The 21,562-nt window shown below is 43.9% G+C and overlaps 1 protein-coding gene across 1 annotated transcript; it reads right to left on the bottom strand.

Moving 5' to 3' along the window:
• Positions 1-15,456: 15,456 nt before the first annotated feature.
• HOXC4 (homeobox C4) lies at positions 15,457-16,802 on the bottom strand. The gene is made up of 2 exons (XM_027858094.1): positions 16,319-16,802; positions 15,457-15,821 (listed from the first exon to the last, which is right to left on the bottom strand). Exons 1-2 carry the CDS (start codon positions 16,755-16,757, stop codon positions 15,469-15,471), a joined length of 792 nt encoding a protein of 263 aa, XP_027713895.1. The 5' UTR covers positions 16,758-16,802; the 3' UTR covers positions 15,457-15,468.
• Between the last annotated feature and the right edge of the window lie 4,760 nt (positions 16,803-21,562).

The raw sequence follows: 21,562 nt of genomic DNA, 5'->3' as shown, positions 1-21,562 counted from the left end.
CATTGTATTTAGAGAGAGACTGAGAATGGGCTGATTTTTTTTCATTTTCATCTGGATAGTGGGCATCATTTAGATGATATACAGTCTCTATCTCCAAGTCCCACTGTCTTTCATCTTCTCTCTAGGGATTGGTCCTTCCAGAAAAACATCATCTGTTGGCATGTCCATAGAGGTTTGTCCAAAAGGTAATATGGTCAAATACAAATCCACCAAGGTTGAAAATTGCCCCCCCAGAACAGAGTGAAAAGGAAAGGTTTTTTATTCCTGTTTCAAGTCAGAGAAAGATACATAATCCATCTTTGAATTTACCAAAAAGATAAAGGATACTTTTCCTCTCCAATCTTGTGCTTTGAATCCCAGAACTGGAAGGGAACAGGACACAATCAATCAACATCTGTTAAGTACCTGTTGCATTCCAGGATCTGTACTAGGTAAGAGGGATGCAAAGACAAATATAAAACAAGGAGCTCATCACCATAATCTAAGCTGGAAAGATAACGTGTTCATAATATGGAGGCAGATACAAAATAGATGCAAGGTAATCTTGGGGAGAGGACAACTAGATGGAAAAGTGGATAGACACCTGAACTGGAGTCAGGAAGATGCATCTTCATGAGTTCAAATCCAACCTCAGACACTTATAAACTGTGTGACCCTGGGCAAGTCACTTAACCCTGTTTGCTTCAGTTCCTTATCTGTAAAATGATCTGGAGAGGGAAATGGCAAACCACTCCAGTATCTTTGCCAAGAAAACCCCAAAAGGGGCCATGAAGAGTGGGGACATGACTGAAAAATGACTAAGCAATAACAAATCTTGAGAAGAAGAGGGAATCCAGAAAGGTTTCCTAAAGAAGGTGATTGGCACTAAGGCACTGCTGGTCCTCCAAATTGGTCCAGTCATTCTGGAAAGCAATTTATAACTATGCCCTCAAAATCACTATACTGTGCTTACCTTTTGACCCAGGGATACCACTAATGGCATTATATTCCCAAAGAGATAAACAAAATATGAAGAGGACACAAAGGCAAAAATATTTATAGCAACTCTTTTTTTGTAGTCTCCCAAATTCTCACAAAGTAAAGGTGTACCCATCTCTTGGAAGCTTTGACTAAAAGCAAGAGAATAGACAAAACAATCTTATAGGATCCCTTCAAGTACTAAAATTTTTGAACTAGCAATATCCTCTTGACTCAATGCCACCATCTTACCAAATGCTTTCTGTTTTATATCCATGTAAGGGTCTACATTTCAGGTAGTTTGAATTTGAGGTTGCATTTGCAAAATAAAAAATAGAACAAGAAAGCAACAATTGCAACTCTGATTAATTTAGGGGCAATATTATGCAAACCAACAGAATCAGGAAACCTGAATTGCCTAGTTCCAACCCTGTCACAATTCACTGCATGATGTCAAGCCAGTCATTTACTCCTCTGAGAATCAGTTTTCTCACCTCTAAAAGTAAAAGGATTGGAATAGATGGTTACTAAGGTTCCTTACAGCTCTGAGATTCTATGGTTTTATATAAAGGAAAAAACCCTGATGGTTCAAATGTACATGTCACTTTTCAACCAACTATGTTTGCTTCCTGTAGAAAGTTTCAGATAATATGAGTGTGTGCACTCACAGTGCACACACAGTTTAGAATTAAAGAAACTTTAAAAGTGGATGGGATTTAGAGATAGCAGCAAGAACATTTCTTCAGTCTCCTAGACCTAAAGCTAAATACCTAGTAGCACACTGTCACACAAAACCACTGGCACAAGAGTTGCACCTCTAGCATACCAAAGTTTGTCTGAAAGTGAAAAGCTGAGTCTGACCTCTACAAGGCCAAACCATTTGCCTGATTTTCTCCAACCCCAGTCCATTTAACTAACTTAATCTCTAAATTGTCAGCATCAACCAGTTCTCTTGGCCTCCAGTGAATAAAACTTCATCTTCAAACCATGGCTGAGTCTATTTGAAGCCAAAATACCTGGATCACTTTGGGGAAAATTTTGGTCAAATCACTTCTTTGACTGAATTGCTTGGTATATTGGGATTAAACAATAAGCCTGGTAGGCCCCAACTATTGACATAGACTCATGAAGACACTTAAAAAAAAAAGGAAAAAAAAAAGAACTATAAGCCTGTGTCTACTAGATGCCAAGACACCAGCTCAATTCAATCAATTTAGGAGGAAAAAAATCAGTCCAACCAACTGTTTGGAGTAATGAAGGAAAAACAATAGATTGGTTGACATTTTCACCTTTCAACCCTTAAGGTTGGCAGGTTGTAGAAACAGCATAATACCCTCAAACCTCCACCACTATTACTACCACAATGTTGGTATGTGTCAGAATATAAATTTTTTAGGAGAGGTTTTTGTTTATTGCATTTGTATCCATAGTGCCTAACACAGTGACTGGAATACTGTAAGAGTTTATTAATGTTTGTTGATTAATTGATTGATGAATGTGAGAATAAGCATATATTATAACACACATACACATAAGCACACAAACACTCACAAACATGCACATAATCTGAAAGTCACAACCATTGCCTGCCATATTCAAACATATTACCCTGGCTGCCTAGCTTAGGGGGTCACACCTTGTAAGATGAGAGGACCAAGGGATAATAGGATGAGACCTAGAGTGGAGAGGGTCTAGACAGGACTACTGGACAGATCCCTGAAGTGCTAGTGATGTTGATTATTATCTATATAGCACCAATACACCAATAAGCACTGAAGCCAATCCAAATGTGGCCATCTCTGCATCATGCTGCTCCCACTCCAGCCACCATCCTCACCTAATACTATCAGGATCTTGGACTACATCCCTGTCATGCCTTATTCTGATAAGTGAACATTTGCCTTATCTTCCTTGGAAAGGGGCCTCCATGACACACCAAACCAGCTGATGTATTATTACCCCTTCTCTGTTCGTTACATGTTGGTGTATTGTATTCTGATGAATATAAGCTCCTTGAGGGCAAGCATTTTCTTCCTTGCTTGGATTTGTATCTCCAGCACTTAGGAGAGTGTCTGGCACATAGTAAGTCCTATGAAAGGCATGCTCCTCTCTCCCTCTATTTTTTTCTCTCTCCCTGTATTCTCTCTTTCTCTGTCTCTGTGTCTCCGTCTCTCTCTGTCTCTGTCTCTCTCTCTCTCTATATGTGTGTGTGTATGTACATATGTATACATTACACATATGTGTATATGTGTGTGTATATATATATATATATATATATATATATATATATATATATATATAGTCAGTTTACTAAGGGGGGCAATCATTGGGAGGATCTGCCAAACTGGTTGCTTACCTAAATGGCCTGGTCAATTAAGTAGCCCTACAGTACCCCAGTTTTTGTGGGTCCATAGTAAGAACTCAATAAATGTTTTGTCTACTTCTCTATCTGTCTGTCTGTCTTCCCAGTCTATGGATAAGAAACTAAAGTCCCCTATAGAGGCTATGTGACTTGCTCAAGGTCACACACCTACCATTGTCAGGTTCTGAACCAGTGCCAGTCCACTTCTCCTTCCACTCCCATGCACTCCCCAACATTCTGATTCCCACCCTGGGGCTTTTTGTTCTGGAACACATACATGGATCCATGAAAACATAGACTTCATACATCTTTGCACATAAAGATATACAATATATATGACCCCTGTTTAAAAATATCACTAGATTAATAAATGGAAGTTTCTGTTACACAGAAGTTCTGTATATGTCAAAGCAACAAATATATGAGCACTCAGTGGTCCCATATTTGCATCATTCAAAAAAATTCCCACAGTTACGCTTTTTATTTGTGCACTTAAAGATTAGAGTGTTGAAAGAAATAAGTCTTAAATTTACAGATTGTCACCCACACGCTCCTCTGGATGCCCAAATCACATGCATATTCTGTGTGGATCTTTACAGTTGTGGAAATCAAAAGAAAGCAGGCTGTTGGATCTCTTTAATGAGTATATCATGTCCAGGACATCAGTAGGTGGGAAGGGGATAGTTTTGTGAGTTAATGAGCAAATGAACCTAACCACTGACAGGCTGGTCAACTTGCACCTCTCTGCAAAGCTGCTAAGGCAGACCAGCCACCATATAGTCTATGCTGGTCTTTCTATGTATACATGTTCAAATTTACTTGTTTCCTGTCTAGGCACCTATACAGAGGTATACGTTTATAGATCTGAAATCAGTGTGTGAGTGAAGTGTAAAGAGCATTGGTCTACAAGTCACTAGACCTGGGTTGGAGTCCCAGTGAATTCACTTCTCAGCCCTGTGACCTCAGGCAAATCACTTGCCCTCTCCTCATCCACAAAGCTGGAATGATCAAACCTGCCTGGGCTATTTTGAAGGGTCATTGTAAGGATTAAATTACCTAATATGTGCAAGGTTGTTTTGAAAACCATAAGGCCCGATACAAATGCAAGCCATTATTGTTATGTTGTAAATTGGAGGAATGTTGTCACCTCGATTGATAAGAACTTGATACTAATGAGTACGATAAGATTGAAAGCTAAGACAAATCATAGCAGGCATCTAATCCAACTGGTTGGGGAGAGGCTCCTAATCCCACCCAAGTCACTTTAATCAAGGGGAAATGGTCCAAGTAACATACTGACTGAGCCTCGTGAAAGAGTAAGGATGAGCGGGACAAAACCATCACCAACACTGCAGAAGTTACTTAAATCCATATTATGTTAATAGTATCAGGAGGGGAGGTAGGTGGCATGGCGGATAAAGCACCAGGCCTGAAGTCAGGAAGACTCATCTTCCCGAGTTCAAATTTGACTTCAGACACTTCCTAGCTGTATGACCTGGCCTAACCCTGTTTTCCTCAGTTCCTCATCTGTAAAACGGTCTGGAGAAGGAAATGGCAAACCACTGTGGTATTTTTGCCAAGAAAACTCCAAATGGGGTCACGAAGAGTTGGATACGACTGAAACGACTCAACAACAACAATGGTGTTAGATCCCAAGCATTGATTCCATTCCTCTAAGTAGTGTAAGTATAGCAGTGCCTAATGCAATACTAAATGCCTCATAAATGTTTGTTCATTTGATTTTTGGTGGAACGAGAAAGAAACGAGGCCACTGGTAGAAGGCAGCTTGTGGATTCCTCTTAGAAACAGAGTTAGAAGTAGTCAGATGTGCTCAGGCTATGGCTCCATGAGGGACATGGAGTCTGTTTGTGGGTCAGTCAGCATTAAGACTAGAATTGTAAGGGTTCTTAACCCTTTTTGTGTCCTGGACTCCTTTGGCAGTCTGGTGAAGCCTGGAGCACTTCTCAGAATCATGTTCTTAAATACATTTAATAAAATACATAGTATTACAAAGGAAACCAATTATATTGAAATGTAGTTCATATAATATTTGCTAAACCAAGTTCATGAATCCTAGGTTTGGAACCCCTCCTAGAAGGAAAATAGCAACAGCAGTAAGCTAAGGACAGCAGTTGTTAAATCAAAGGTGCCAGTGAAGAAATCCATCATGCATCTGTCTCTTTTCTTCCCCTTCTCTCCCTCTCCCCACAATTAACCACATTATTCCTTATACATTACAAGTGCTATCACCTCCAAAAAAGAATATCAACAACACATACAAATATACAAACAGAAACATGTTTGCATACATGTATTTGTATAAATATTTGTGTTATGCATATGTACACATATGTGTGTGTATTTGCATGTACATGGACAAGGAACCATGATCTTAGATAAAGGATAAAGCTTCACTTGAAGCTTTTCTCCTCTCTTTTTCTGTTGAGTTTGTAATGATATGATAATAAAGTACAGTGTTTCTCCACCCCTTTCTTGGGTTGGGCTCCCCCAGAACATACTGGTGACCAGAGCAGGCCAGACTCTGAGGCCAGGCGGGAAAGGGAGTGCAAGAGAGTTTATGTGCTTTGAAGGGGGAGGGAGCCTTGCTGCCTCTGTCATTGCTATGGAGACTGAGTCAAGGAAATACCATCACCAACGGTATGAATTGAAGGTTTGTGGCTAACAGGCTGTTCTTCAAGGACCCCCAAGAATCTTTGGAAGATGACTGAACCAGATTTGAGAGAAGGGAAGTCAAAGATTGTGGACCCCCTAGTAATTCTGGGAGGAAAAAAAATGGAGGAGCAGTGGAGCAATTTCTAGGTTTAACCAGATGCCATAGCTAAGGTCTCAATTTGTGGAGGGGGGACGGATGGCACTAGGGGGTGACACCAGGGTAAAGATCGGGAGCAAAACGAAAATTTCATCTCCATGGGATGGTTGAAATCAATCCAATCAGGCTCACTGAAGTTGTAGATATTTGTAAAGTCTGTGAAAGTCAGGCCGAAACTAGAAGTGCAGCAAGAACCTCCCCTCTCCCATTCCTCCAGTTCAGAATGCTTTGTACTGAATGATTCAATTGATTAGCTGTGTAGACCTGGCCTGGCTGGTTTGGGATGGTGGCAGACAAGCTGGTGTCAACATGGCCAGCATAGTAGTTTTTCAGTCACGTCTGACTAATTATGACTCCTTTTGGGGGGTTTTCTTGGCAAAGATACTGGAATGGTTTTTAATTTCCTTCTCCATCTCATTTTACAGATACAGAAGTGAGGCAAACAGGTTAAGTGAGTTGCCCAGACTCTGAGTGTCTGAAGCTGGATTTGAACTCAGGAAGATGAGTCTTCTTGATTCCAACCCTAGTGTTCTATCTAGTGTGCCACCTAGCTGCCCTATGCTGTCAACATTAGACAAGCATTATATGTGCTCCCTCTACCTCCAGACATTGTAGAACAACACAAATGTGGGGGCAAGCATCTACTTAATTTAAAATGCCTTGATTTTCTTAGATGATGACCAGTTTGGGGAGAGAAGTTAGGGTAATGATAGGGAGCGTGTCCTCCTTATCCCCTTATTTGCTCCGAAGGGACCTCAAAGCAAAAACATGGGGCAAAAGGTAGTAGTAGATGGAGTAGGATGACATATCAATCGTAAGATCACAGATTTGGAGTTAGAAGGAAACTTAGAAATGATCACTTTTTAGATGAGGTCATTGAGTCCCAGACTAATCATGTGACTTGCCCAAAAATTGCAGGGGAAGGGGAGGATTCCGGGGAGACCCCAGGTACTCCTCCAAATCCAGTGCTTTCCATTCCAGGTTAGGTAGAATGTTAGTCTACCTTTCCTCAACACAGAATAAAATAGAAGTTACATTCTAAAACTGCAGAGCTCCAAAAGAACGGAGGTTTGGACCAGTTATTGGAATTATTCAGAAAAAATATTAACCATCTTTTTAAATTGCTTTTGCTTGAATTAGGTGGATAATTAAGTATCTGTGACCAGAACAGTCCCAAATACTTAGGGGTGAGGCCTAGTCTACACAGCTTTAATTTCCTTAGGAATTCAAGGGAGGAGTTAAAAACAATCTTAATTACAGAATCAGGGGCTCTCATGAAGATGAGGCAGAATGTTTCTTTGGTCTCTAATTGCAGGGCTTGGAGGAGGCAGGAAGGAAGGCAGCATTTATGGTTGCTGAAGCCCCCCTCAATATTCTTCCATTTTGGGGGCCCCTCTGACTCCCTTGGTGTGGAATGAGGGGATGTGGGGGAGGGGGAGGGAGGAGCAGATGCTTTAAGATCTAAAGAAACAATTTGATGGGGGGAGAGGAAGGATCAAACAGAGGAAGAGGAGGGGGAGGAGGGGAAGAAAGAGAGAACAAAGCTGCAGAGGAGACTGGGGCCTTGGGGCGGCCTGAGAGATAAAGGGGCATCCCGGGAGAAAGTGGTTCCTTCAACATCTGCTGAAAGGGCTATAAAACAGTGTTGTTTGCCCCAGGAAAGCAGGCTGCTCCCCAATCCCCCAGTAAGTGTTCTGTGGGCGGCCCTAGCCCCTTACTCCAGCCTGGGAACCTTTGAACCTCAGTAGACCCTGCAGCCAACCAGGCCAGCTCTCTCTCCACACCACAACCCCAAGCCATTTGGCTCCTCTTTCTCTGCTTTTATGGTGGTATACGGTGCTGCACTCTCCCAACCTGGGTCGAGAAGAAGGCCGAGGCTGAGAATAAATTTTTTAAAAATATTGGGCTGGGAACTCAAAGAGAAGAAAGTATAAGAAGAAGTATACAGGAGACACAGAGAGAAACAGTGAGCCAGGGTGAGACGTGGATAGATTGGCAGACACCAAGGGGAAGAAGGAAACTAACATTTCCCCCCTAAATTGCTAGGAACAGTCTGCAACAAAAGCAGAGGAGGCTGAACCCCAATCACAGTATTCTCCTTGGGCCTAGAGACCCATAACTTGTAGGTTCTGCCCTGAGCTCTGAGTGCCTGGTTTTGCACCTAGGAAGCCCTGTTCCTATTCCTTCGAATTATTTTCATTTTGAAACTCTAATCGCTGAAAAAAGGTAGAGGGAATGAAACAGATACTACCCAAGAACTCTGGCACAACCGTGCTTTCAATCCTTGCCTCCCCAAATCCAATAGGTCTTCAATTATCCCTTACCCTTCCCCCTGCCCAAACTCTACAGGTCCCCTCAAATTTTCCTGTCCCCCAAATGCAACTACTCATCCCATATTTTCCAGACTCACCTAATTTTTTTTTTCTCCAGCCCAGACACCAGGCTCTTTAGGCTGACTGGGGACTCAACAATCAAATTCCATCCAGGCTGGGCTGATGTGATTCACAAGTTAGAATAGAGGCCAAAGGATTGAAGTAAGGTGGGGCAATTACTTCGGCATGGGTGATGGTTGACAGGGTAGAAGGGTGATTCCTTTAATAAAATCCCTTCCCAAGAGGAGGGATATTTGGGGAGGCCCCCTAAAATGGCACCACCCCCTTCCTCTTTGGTCCCCTCCCCCCAACACAAATCTATCGTACTTCCTATTTGATTTTGTTAGTTTTTATTTTTCTTTTGCTGTTCAAAACAACAGAGATTTCTAGTCTCAGTCCCATTTTCCTGACAAAAGCCTTGGTCACTCAAGAGGGTTGAGGTAATTATCTGGATAATTCAGTCTCAGCCTCTTTTATGACTAATATCTCCCAGATCAAGAAAATGCTTTATCTGGTGTCTTGGATTACCCGGGCTTCCACTTTCTTTAGTCCCTTTATATTAGGCATAACCTATGGTCAAGGGGATCCGGTGATTCCTACAATCTGCAACCAAACCTCCCCTTCAGAGACTGACTGCTCTAGGGGGAAAGACCAGCTGACATTCTGACACCAGCAGCTCTCATACTCACTCTTTACGTATAGAAGGAAAATAAATCCCAATATATGGATGGGGGAGGATGCAGATAAAGGGCCTACTCCATTTTTCCTGGGGAAGAAAATGGACAGCATGGGGGTAGCACTTTTTAAGCATCAGAGAAAAGTAAGGGGAGCTCCAGAAGGCTCAAGCCCAGGGCCGAATGCAGTGGACTCCCAGGCAATGGAATTCACCACTCGGTGAACCTGCTTTAGGCGCCTGTTCCTGCTCACCCACCTCGGCTGCCCGGTTCAACCCGCTATTGTCCTGCTGTCCGAAGCTGGGGTCGTGACCCAGAAGAATGCAAAGGCAGCCCTCCCAGCAGACACTGGAATGGAAGGTAGGTGCCCCAGAAACTTGGGAGGAGGAGTCTGGGAAATCTAAGAAGGTGTCTCATCTTGGAGCATTGAAGCACAAAGGCTTCCTCCTTAATCCTGGATCCCCTAAATTCCAATCCTGTAAAATGTGGGATACCCCTAAGAGAGGTGGTGCTATGTTAATTTATTTGGAAGAGACCACGTCCTGTCACATTTTTTTCTCCCAAGGTTCCCCAAGAAGGCAGAGACCATTTGGAAAGAAGCAAGAGCAGGAGGGAACCTGCCTTCTACAGGTGCAGTTTTCAGATTTCTACCACTGCAAACAAAAATAGAGTTTTCTCTCCTTCTCCCCACCCTGTGACAAAGAGAGGACAAACAGGAGGCCAGAGGTAGTGAGGGAGTTGGAAGCCATGTTTTTTTATCCTGCTAGCCTAATTCTCCACTTCAGGCTGGACAAACCAGAGGGCTCTACTAACCATGGGCATCTTCTAACCTCGATTGGAAATTAAGATTATTTCCCACATTTCTATCTGACCTTATAACCTCTTTGCAGTGCCCTACAATGCACTTTCCACATGCTTTTAAAAGGAATTTTACTGCCTCATCTCCCTTCTTTCTGACCTATCAACTTTTTGGACCACCATTGAGGGTTATAAAGGAGCAAGATGAAATCATGATAGCCTGACAGAGGAGATATTGAAATGGGATGGAAGCTGACAAGATGCAGAAGGGGAGGTGTTTTCCAGTGCTCTGTCTGTTTTCTGGAAGACTCAGAGCTGGCTTGGGAGAGGAAAGGAGAAAAACATGGATCAAAAGACTTAGAAACAAACTGCTTTACTGGTCAACCCACTGGGGATATTGAAATAATTAAGGGAACCAACAGCATGGAAATTGGGGAAGGGGGAGAAATGAACAAAGAGGGGGATTCCTATGGTGGGAGAAGACTGGAAACAAAGTAGGGATTTTGACTTTGCCTTCCCACGGCAACCCGAAGCAAAAACAGGTCAGAGGGAGAATGGAGGTTTATTTTAAAGAAAGGAACCAGGGTAGTGTGTGGATAAGAGGTGGAGAATCTCCTTTCAGTCTTTTGCTACAAGCATCTCTCCCTATTTTTAATTCCCGAAAGGTAATGGGAGACCAAGGCAACCAGGAACCTGGGCCTGCACTGGGGGAGAAAAATAGAAAAAAAAAGCAGGGCATGAGTGGGAGAAAAGGGATGTAGAAATAGACCCAAGTGGGACTAATTTTAATAGAATTGTTTGGCAAGAAATTCCCCTCTTTCACCAAAGACCCCAAATGTTTAGCTTGGGCCCCTGCCCATCCAGATAAATCAAGACGACAGATTAGGAAGTTCATAAAACTGTATCTGTGGGTAATGACATTCAGAGTGTTAACAAATATCCCTTCCAGCTCTGGTTGGGAGTGGTGTGTGTATGTGGGGATTGAGGGATGTCTTCTAGCTCTGTTACCTAGCCTGAGTAGGGAGAAGCAGTTTTTAATTAAAGTTAACCTCTCTCCAAGGTGTGGGATGGGGGCAGGGTGAAAGAAACTGCTGCAAGATCAGGAAATACCTCAGAAAGGTAGAGTGGGGAGACAGGATATATGGCTTTCCCTGAATAAGAGAGAAAAGGCAATTGTGGTAGTGGGGTGGACGTGAGAACCGGATTCCTCCTACACCAGCATCACTCGCCTTCGTCTTTCAACTCCAGGACCACGGCACCTTCTCACTAAACTATGCTCAAGTCAAAAAATTCAATTCTCCTTTAATCCTAAGGAGGCAAATGAAAGCAACTAACAGCTGGAATGAGTGGCCCCTAGCCCTCATCTGGTTCACCCCTGCCTTCCGCTTTTCTATCAAGAAATGGGAGACTTTCTATCTTCCCTCTGTTACAGCCAACCTCTCTGAAGGAGGCTGGCCCAAGGAGATGGAAACTTGCTAGGGAACTCCTTATAAAGTGGACCAGAGGCATCCGGAGACAAGCAGCCAGGGTTCCTCTTTCTGTTTTTCTATCTCTCTTTCTCTCTCAACATTTTCCTGATGACTTTTAACATCAGAGAAATGTGCTTGCCTCTGTAATTGGGGAGGGGGAATGTTGCTCGAACTCTACCACATTGAACAGACACTTCCTTTCTCTACTCCCTCATTGCTCTTCTTCCCTCTTTATCCTTCTCCTCTTTAGCTGGAGTAGAGATGAAATTTGGAGGAAAAATGTAGATATATAGATATATATTTACATTGCCCCCATCCCACCCTCAAACAAATCTAAATGCTAACTACTTACATGTCAAGCGAATTTTTGACCTGTTGGGGATCGCCAGCCTCTTGGAGAAGGACCTTGGATGGATTGGTCACCGCTTCAACCACATCTTTTTTATTTAGCCATTGGAGAGAGACACATGCATTCAGCTCGACTTGGCTCTCCCCCTACCCCACCCCATTACTATGGGGGAAAAAAATCCACAACCTTACAAAAGCTTCGAGACCCGGGGTAGTACACGGTGCAGAGCCCAAAGGGTCAGAGAAGGGGGGAGAGGTCAGGGCAGCTGTGGAATATAAAAGCAATGGCAGAGAAAATGTGTCCTCTCCGTGAACCTGAGTTGCATTCTCCCCTTGCCTTTCCCCTCTTCTCCACCCAACTTCAATAAAAACCCCCTCCCTTCCTCTTCACCAGGAAGACAACTAGAATGAAAGAGTCCTGTTGGTGGGGAGGAAAAGACAGGCTTGGGGCTTGGAGCCCCATTCCTGATCCCTTCACCCAGCATTCCTTCAGGGCAGTCTCTCCCCTATTCCTGGTGGTCATGTCCAAGGCAAAGGGGAAATTTTGGCAATAAGGACAAGACAGGCAAACTAGTAAAAGACAGGGCCAGAGGCCAAAGCTACCTTGGGCATAAACTTAAAATAATTGATATTAGTAGTAGTAGTAGTAATGCTTATTATTATAATCTATGATGTCTCTCCTCTGATCCAAACACAGAGAGAAAAAGAGAAGGAGGAAACAAACAGAGATCAGAGGAGTGAAAGAAATAAAATAAATGTCCCCAGTTCTGTCCCTATTTGACCCTAATTCTCCTCACATTTGAAACTAAGGTCCCTGTGCTGAAGCAATCTTCATTTAGTAAGTTCTGGCAAAACCAGAAATCAGAATTGTAGTTGTTGATTTTTTTTTAATCTCCTTTCTACAACTTCCAGAAAAAAGAAAAAAAATCCCCAAAGAATAATAGATTCCTGGATAGATTTAGGGGCACTATTTCTCTATCCCCTCCATCCCTATCCTCATATTTTTCACTTTAGTTTTAGTATAAAACTATAAGCTATCCACTCTATACACTCTTCACAACTTCTCTTGCCTACGTGGAACATGCAAATCTTATCCCCTTCTGACCCCAAATCAATTGCCTTGAGATGATGGAAGCTTCAGCTGTGATTGGTTGCTAATTCACTTGATTACATAAAAATAACTTACGATAATTATTGTCCTGCACTCCCGGAGCTGGATGAAAGAGGCAGTTTTGCCTTCTCTAGAGTATGATCAAGGGTGGAGAAAAGAGGCCTGCAGGACCATTCTGTTCACCCAACCTACATCTCAACAACTACCCTAACCAGCAAAGTGGATGAGAGAGAGAGAGAGAGAGAGAGAGAGAGAACTAACCACACACATATTCCTCTACAACTTGACTTCTCTATTCAGGGAGGCCTTTATCTGGTCCTGTCACCTTTCATCCTAAGAAATGGTAAAGGAGAGCAAGACTTTGATGTAAGCCAAACCCAGAACAGTTCTTCTCTTTACCTTTTAAAAAGAATATTGCTTCTAAGATCCCTTAATGTCCTGAAATTTGGACAGACTTCCTGGCAAGGAAAGGTCTGTGAGTTTTGAGGAAGATAACTCTGTTACAACAATCAATTGAATGCAGATACTGTTCTTCCAATAAGCAAACAAAATATGTTCATGGAGGTTGCTTGGGCCTGGTCTACAACACTAAAATTATTGGCTCGAATTATTCAGATGATGTGGAGGGGAGAGTGTTTATTTTTGTACATTTCTTCTTGAATTTCCAATTTTATTATAAACAAAATTATAAACTCATTTATCTCCCACAAGCCTGCCACGGGTGGGGGAGAAAAGGGGGTTGAGATATTTTTCTCTCTGTGCCTTTGCCCCATACCTGGCTAGTCTATGATAGGAGTTAGGGGGGAAAAAAATCTCCATTATCTCCCAACACAAGGCTTTGAGGCCTACCCATGGAAGGAGGCCCTCTAGAGCCTTTCACTTCCCCCTCCATTCTTAGTCTAAACTAACAGAAAAAGTGGCCAAAGTGTCCCTTTAGTTGCCTTTAAAATGACTTTTCAGGGAGATTGGTTGGGGGCACATCTCCTTTATGTTGTCTCAATCACAAAATAACCCTATAAGATGACAAATGGGGAGCAGAATTGCACAGTAAATGCCTTAGATTCAGAAAGACCTAAGTTTAGATACATGCCCCAGATACATGCTGTGTGAACCTAGGTAAGTCACTTGTCCCCAGGCAACTCTCTAAGACTATATGTATCTACATTGTTAGGAGCCCTTCGCTGGGAGCCCTCTGGTCTAACAAAGTTATAGTTCCCATTTAAAAACAAAACAAAGCAAGATTGAAGACACTACCCCAGTCCAACTCTACTTATCTCAAACCAAGCTCTGCTCTAAGGCAAGGAAGGGGTGGGGTTGGGAGACAAACTAAATGGGGCCACTTGCTACCTGAAAATCAGACACCCTCTGCCTCCCAACTCTATTGTCCCCACCCCCAGAAGATGCCTTCCTTTCTGAAAACTCAGATTGAGGAGAGGTGAAAAGAGAACTCAAACCTAATGTCCCACATAAACCTATTAGTTGAACCATCACACCACACACACACACACACACACACACACACACACACACACGCACAAACACACATACGATTCCTTTCTCCTCCTGGTCCTTCTAAGGACACTTGGAAAATTGGAGTTGAGAGTTAAGATTCATATGTTTGCTTAGAGTAAACTTAGCAAGCAACTAGGGAAAAGGTGGGATTTTACCAGCAGCAGCCCAAGTCCACAGGAGAAGAGGGGGAATAAAAAAGAAACCATCAGACATTAAGTAAAACTAATTCACATTCACTGGTTTATTATTGATCACGGGGCACTTCACATCAACACTAAAATTCTTTATTGCAAGTTTTACAATAACCAAGTAAATTCAGTCCAAAAACCACAATGATCACAAGGGGGGTGAAAAATCTACCTAAAGTCTGGAGTTTCCGTCTCAGAACTGAAAGTTCTTTTTTGTATTCTTTTGGCTCCTCAAACTGAACAGCTAGGAGAGGCTCCCGAGATGCATTTAGCTTTGTCTGCTGCCTTCCCCCCCCTTCTCCTCCCACCCCCCCAACAATGATACAAAAGAACTTCATAGCTTTGTTCTCCTTAAAATGACTTCCCCTCCCTCACCTCCCCTGATGCATTTTTCAATGCAAAAGGCCTAAGGGGGAAAAAAGGAAAAGAAGAAACAGAAGAATTGGCCTAAAAATGTCTCTTTCCTTTTTCTTCCCTCTTTCCCCCTGAAAATTAACCAGAACTGGACCATCGCACCTTGCAATATATATCTTTTTTTTTTTTGCTGCTTTTTTTTCTTAAAAAATAAATAAAACCCCCAAACGGCCTAAAAAAAGCCCCGCAGGTACCATGCTAAGACAACATCACATGCTTAAAAGGGTCCTTAACAGTGGAAAGGAGAGAAGGGGGGGGGCTTGTTTCCATGTATCTGTTGTTTCTGTTTGGAATAAGCAAAGGACAAGAGGTGGGGGGAAGAGAAGAAAGAACCAAAATATATATATATATATTAGATTCTATAAATAAGAGTCAATTTGTGTGTGGGGGGTGGGGGAGTGGGTATGGGGGCGAGGGGGGTGTGATTTATGTTTTATAACCTGGTAATGTCCTCTGCTCGCTGCTCCTGTGGTGTTGAGCTTTGGGAATGGTCTTCAGTAGGGCCAGGGGTGGTTGCGGGCAGGGCGCTGGGCGCCGCTCCGGCTGGTGGGGCGGATCTGACTTTGGTGTTGGGGAGTCGGTGGTCCTTCTTCCATTTCATCCGACGGTTTTGGAACCAAATTTTGATCTGCCGCTCGGAGAGACACAGCGAGTGGGCGATCTCGATTCTTCTCCTCCGGGTCAGGTAGCGGTTGTAATGAAACTCTTTTTCTAATTCCAGGACCTGCTGGCGGGTGTAGGCTGTCCTCGAACGCTTGGGTTCCCCTCCATTATAATTGGGGTTCACTAGGAGGAGGGGAGGGGGATGGGAAAAGCAGATAGGGGGTTCAGAGGCAGCAGGCTTTCCTGACCCCCAACCCCCACCCCCTTCTCAGCTCGGAGGAGCAGGAGGGGGAAATAATAAAGTCATCGAACTAAATGGGTTATAAAGAACTTGAGGGACGCTGAAGACTTTGTAGTCTAATAAGAGGGGAATCCTCATTGTAACGCCACTGAATTATTTATGCGCCCTTAGAAAGCGAGCAGAGTTTTCTCACATACATAACAGATCCTAGCACATGGCTCGGACTGCCCAGAGTAGCTAAGCCATAAAATTTATGGGGGATGTAATTACCCATTCTCGCTCGTAAATCCAGTTCAATTGTGCTAACCCAGAGTCGCTCCTGGAGAGAGAGAGGGGGAAGGAGAGAAAGGAGGACGGGAGCCGGAGGGGGACTGGGGAGGGTGGGAAGTGTAGAGGAAGAGGGGAGGGAGGAGGAGAGCAAAAAAGCAAAGTTGCCTACCCGTGCTAACGTGGATTTTTTTCATCCATGGGTACACTATGGGCTGCTTGGATGCGGCGCTGGAGGGATGGTCTGGGGCTGGCTGGCTGCAGGCTGGCGGGGCTGGGGAGGGGGAAGTGGAGGAGCCGGAGAGAGGAGCTGGCTCGCAGAGCGGCTGCGATTTCTCGGGGTGATGGTGCCCCGCCTGAGCCGGCCCGTGGCCTCTCGGATTGCCCGGTCCCTGGAGACTGGTACAGCTATATTGGCGCTCGGGATAGCTAGACCGTGGAGGTGGTGGTGGGTACAGCTCTTGATGGTGATGCTGAAATCCTGATTCCCTGGTCCGGCCGTAATATTCCGGACTATGCTCAGGGATGTAGCTATTTTGCGAATATTCCTCGCATGGAGGAAATTTCGGATCGATGTAGTTAGAGTCCATCAAATAGGAGCTCATGATCATTAATTTCTGGAGTGGAAAATAATTTTTCTCGCTTTGTCGTTTTTCTGCTCCATAAAGCCCTCCTACTAGCTAGCGACCCTGTAAAGTTACTTTCACCATGTGACTCCGCCGGCCAATCACGCCAAGCAACCTAGTCCCCGGATAAGGAACAGAATCGCTTTATTCAAAATGTATCCAATTTTTTTCCTGGTGGTGGTGGTGTGGGGGTGAGTGGGGGGCTTTGTGAAGGGGAGACTAGCCCCAGACTGACTGAAGTTGGGGTGTCTTCCTTCAACCCCTCAATCAGTTTGTTTTCCCCAGCCCAAGAAGGCAAGGGTACCCCCAAGTCCCACTCAGAGAGAAGTAGAATCTGATTTGGGGCGTTGGAAGGTTGTGTGAGAGAGCCCCAAATCCCAGTCGTATTGTGTCTCCTTGATTGTATGTATTTTTTCCAAATGAATCCATTAATGGTTGTATGTCTCAGTCTGTCTAGGTCGAGAACCAGAAGAGTGTGAAGTTGGAGCAGAGGTTGGATGGGAGAGGGCACCAAGCTGGGCAAGACACTGGTGTACCACAAGTCTAAGAAGACCAGAACCCATGCCCTTCTCTGCCCAGCTTAAACACACCCACCCAAACCTCCCCTCCCCCCAAACCTACCCTCTGACTATTGGGAGAGAAGGTGAGGTAAAGAATTTTACCTGGCAGGTAGAGCTGGCTGTACGAAAATGACTGTCATGCCTGAAGATCTGGATGCCCTTAACTTGGTTGGAGAGAGATGCTATGTCTTTGGAAAAAGGCAGAATTCAGAACTCTTCCTCTTTGCTTCCCCATTCTCACAGGCTCTCCCCCCAGAACCAGAGCTTCACCTTTACATTTTCACTGTTGGGACTTTTCCAATGTCCTACCTACCTTGGCTTTCCAGCTCCTGAAAATCATCTAAAAGGACTGCATCTGGTATTTTGGAAGAAAAAAACTGATAACATTTACAGAACTCTATCAATATTGACCATATCTCTATAGCTGACCTATGTCTATAGCTATTACACAAGCAGATGTAGGATATTTCTATAAGTAGAGAGAAGTAAATTTTGGTGTGATAGAATGCTTGCCGGTACTCGTTGTATATGTAATTTTGTGTGTATACCTGTTAGGTGTGAGGCAATATCTATGGTACACGTGTGTCAACACATTTGCATATGCATCCCAGAACACCTTTGGCTTAAGGCTGAGTCTTTAGTGCAAAACTTCCCTCAGTCCCCCCAGGAGTCAGAGTTTATTGCTTTGGTTTTTTTTGGGGGGGTGGGGGGGAAGTATAGAAGTGGGGTCCTTTGGCGAGTGTGCATTGGAAAACAGGGACAGGTGAAGATTTTGTTCTTCCAAGACTAAGTTCTGACTCAGCTGGGCCTGTGGGGAGGTGGGGAGGGGATAAGGTGGAAGAGAGAAGGAGAGGGGTATTGGGAGATGGGAGAAGGACCTAAGGACCTGAGTAGATTCCTGCTGATGTCCTTATTCATCCCCATTCCCCTCAAATTAGACTACCCTGATGGCTTTCAGAAGGAGGAAGGGGGAGATAAGTGGAAACCTCACTAAGGTGGGGGAAATATAAGGCCCAACACAACACACCCTGGCCAGAGCTGAAGAAGCCACTTCAGGACATCGATTGCAATTAATTGCCCCTGGATAAGTCATAGTTTGGTTGGGGGGGGGGGGGGGGTTGCGGGGGGGGGAAGAGGAGAGGAGAGAGGAAGGGAGGGAGCCGGATCCCCTTGTTGTACTTGATAACAATTATAGTTTAAAATCATAGCTTGCCGGGCCCAGCTATATTTTACTTGATAACAATAAAAGTGACACATAAAGTTAACTGTTTATGTTTTATTTATTAGACTAAATCTGCCAGCGGTGGTAGGAGCGTTTGCCTCGTCGCTGCAGCTTTTATAGGGCTGTAAAACGTCATAAATCAGTCTAGGGGAATCGCCGAGGCTCTTTGTGTCGGAGTAGGCGTGCTGCTGGCGGCCGCTGCCTGCTCCCTTCTTTCCACGAAAAGTCATAATGTGATTTTTTTCCCCCTCTGATTTTATTATTATGATCGCCGCCGTGATTAGTCAATCTACCTTTAATTCGCCACCCTGCGCTGCCGCTGCCACTATCGCTGCCTCCCCTCCCCTCCCGGCCTGGTTGACACTTGAATTAGTACCTTTTAAAACAGCATAACAACTATTTGAGGGTTTAATTAGAACATCTGCAATTAAGGGAATGGGAAGGAGAAAGGGAAGAGAGGAGCTGAGAGGGAGGAAGAGACTAGAGCAGGGAGACTCAGAGCTTATCCCTTCCGCTTCTGGAACTTGGGTGGGGGGAGGGTGAAAGGTCTCCTCTCCCCCCAAATTAAACCCCCTCCCTCTCATTAAGGGATTGAGGAGAAGAGAGAAAGGGAGGGGAAGGGGGAAGAATAAGAAGAAACCAAATTAAACCTCTGAATTGCAGCTATCCACTGCTCTCTTCTTGTTGGCAACCAAGTATTCTTTCTTCAAAGTGCTACCCACACCCACTTTTCTTTTTATTTCTTCTTAGTCTAGTTTATGGCTTCAAATCCACGAGTTTTTTAATCCATCTCTACGAAACCGCCCCACCACAACTAAATCTATATTCTTCAGTACGAAGGCTGTTCGTTCTTGAGAACAGGAGCTTTGGTTATGTGTGGGTGTGAGTGAGTATGTGTATACATACTCTCTGGAAAGGGGCACATTCCTTCTCCCTGAAGGGCAGAGAAAGCACCCTTCTTGTGCATACACATACACACCCTCAATGGGATTGGGATGGAATGTTTGAATCCCCTGGAACATTGAATAATCCATTCAGGGAAATTAGAGCCTGAGTTTCCAAACTTGATTGAAAACTAGCTGGGAGTTCTGGTGGGAGGGAGCAGGAGGCTGGTTTGAGCTGCCTGTGCCTGAGCAAGGAGGTAGAGTAGGTTAATTGGGGAAAGTAAGATCCTAGCTCTAAACAGGGCTAGTAGTTTGGGAAGGAGGAAGTAAGAAGAGTAATTCCAGGCTAGGAGGGAGAATCAATGGCTAATCGTGAGCTGGAAATCAGCTTTCTCCACTGGGACACTGAAAAGTCAGAAAGATATCAGGTGGGACTGAGGGAGAAGTGAAGGTGAAGCTTTCCACAAATATTCAGAATCTCTTTTCTAGGCCTGATGCTGGTGGAGTCTTCCTCTCTGATCTTTGTCAGCCTTCTGGATACATGCATGCATGCAAACATACATACACACATGTATGTCTTTTGTATATATAGATTACATGTATCCAGAATAATTTATCTATGTATGTATATCTATACACTTATGTTCATGTATATGTGTGTGTGTATATGTGTGTGTTTTCTCCTTCACCTGTGATTTCATCCATTAAGGGAACTTCCTAGTCAGGAAACTCCTTCACAAATGCATAATAGAGATATGTATATGTCAGAGGGAATGGCTTTTATCATATATTAGGGGACTCACCTGCTTAGATTTTCTTTAGGAATCTCTATCACTCTCCCTTTCTAGGCCCAGCCCTCTGCCCTCCAACTCCTCACACTTTTCTTGCTGTTTCTAAAGACTAGCCTCTATCATAGCCTCCAATAAACTCATTTGGTTATCTGCACGAAGGACCACACAGATGCATACCCCTAAAGCCTTCTGTTTATACAGGTAAGTTTGTGTTATAGGAACTATCCTGAACACAGGGTGGGAGATTGAATTTAACTCTGCATTTAGCTAATATAACTACACTGTTAACTAACAATATACCCACAAACATAATACTAAATGCCAGCATGTGTGCCATAAAGATGCACACACACAGGGATTTAATACCATATTTGTACATCTCATTGAATTTTTGGATGTGAAGAGGAATCTATGCACTTATACTCACACACTTGGACATTGATAGGGCTCTGGGCATATATATTTACTTAAACCCACACCCACACTTTCTCTACATTTTGAAAGCTATTTGCGAGCAATCATATACATATGCGCTTCACCTCTAATGGCCATACACATTTCACCTATAGAATATTCTGCATACCCCAACTTGTTCCCTTCCATAGATTTCCTGTTTGCATTGAGGAGCCACTGGGGCTTCCATGGCGTGTGAAAAACACTTCTATACTAACCTCCTCAATCCTTTTGTATTCCCCCCCTTTGCCTTCCCACCCCCATGGCCAGCTAGGTTCATCCTCCTCCCCCTTGCCTTTTCCTAACCAGCCATCTCTCACCCCAGCTATACATGCACACATCCTGCTATTTCCTAATTTTATTTTTATTTTCGTTGCACTTTCACCTGCATTTACAGTCTGTATCACCCCCAACCCTCATCATCTGTCGCCTTTCTCTACGTCTAGATCTGGTTTCTCTTTTCGGAAACATGTTTCAGTACAAAGCGCTTCCCTTCTGACAGTACTGAAGAAAAATAAGTGTTCATTGTGTGTGGCGTTATTGTGTCCAGCATTACCATATTGACCGTTGGATAACCTATATTCGCTCCCCCCTCCCATTAACAATCTGCGGCCCGAGAACATAAGTAGCTCTTGAGACTTTGTGATCCTTTTAAAAATCTCAGCCCTTAGACTCACCCCACTCCCTTCTTTTCCAAGGGAGAAAGTGTGTGTATGTGGGGGCAGGGGGGTATTTTGATTTGGATTTGAAGATTTTTTTTTTTTTTTGTCTTTTTGGTTGGAGGGAAAGAATTGGGAGAGAAGATCATGGTCGTCCCCTCCCCCACTCCACAAACTGCAGGATTTTTTGAAAGAAAAGAGACTTCCACAGCCCTCCCTCT

Source organism: Vombatus ursinus, unplaced genomic scaffold (genome assembly GCF_900497805.2).
Source record: "Vombatus ursinus unplaced genomic scaffold, bare-nosed wombat genome assembly UNPS02012709.1, whole genome shotgun sequence".
Classification (NCBI taxonomy): Eukaryota; Metazoa; Chordata; class Mammalia; order Diprotodontia; family Vombatidae; genus Vombatus; species Vombatus ursinus.
This window is presented reverse-complemented; position numbering and strand designations above follow the sequence as displayed.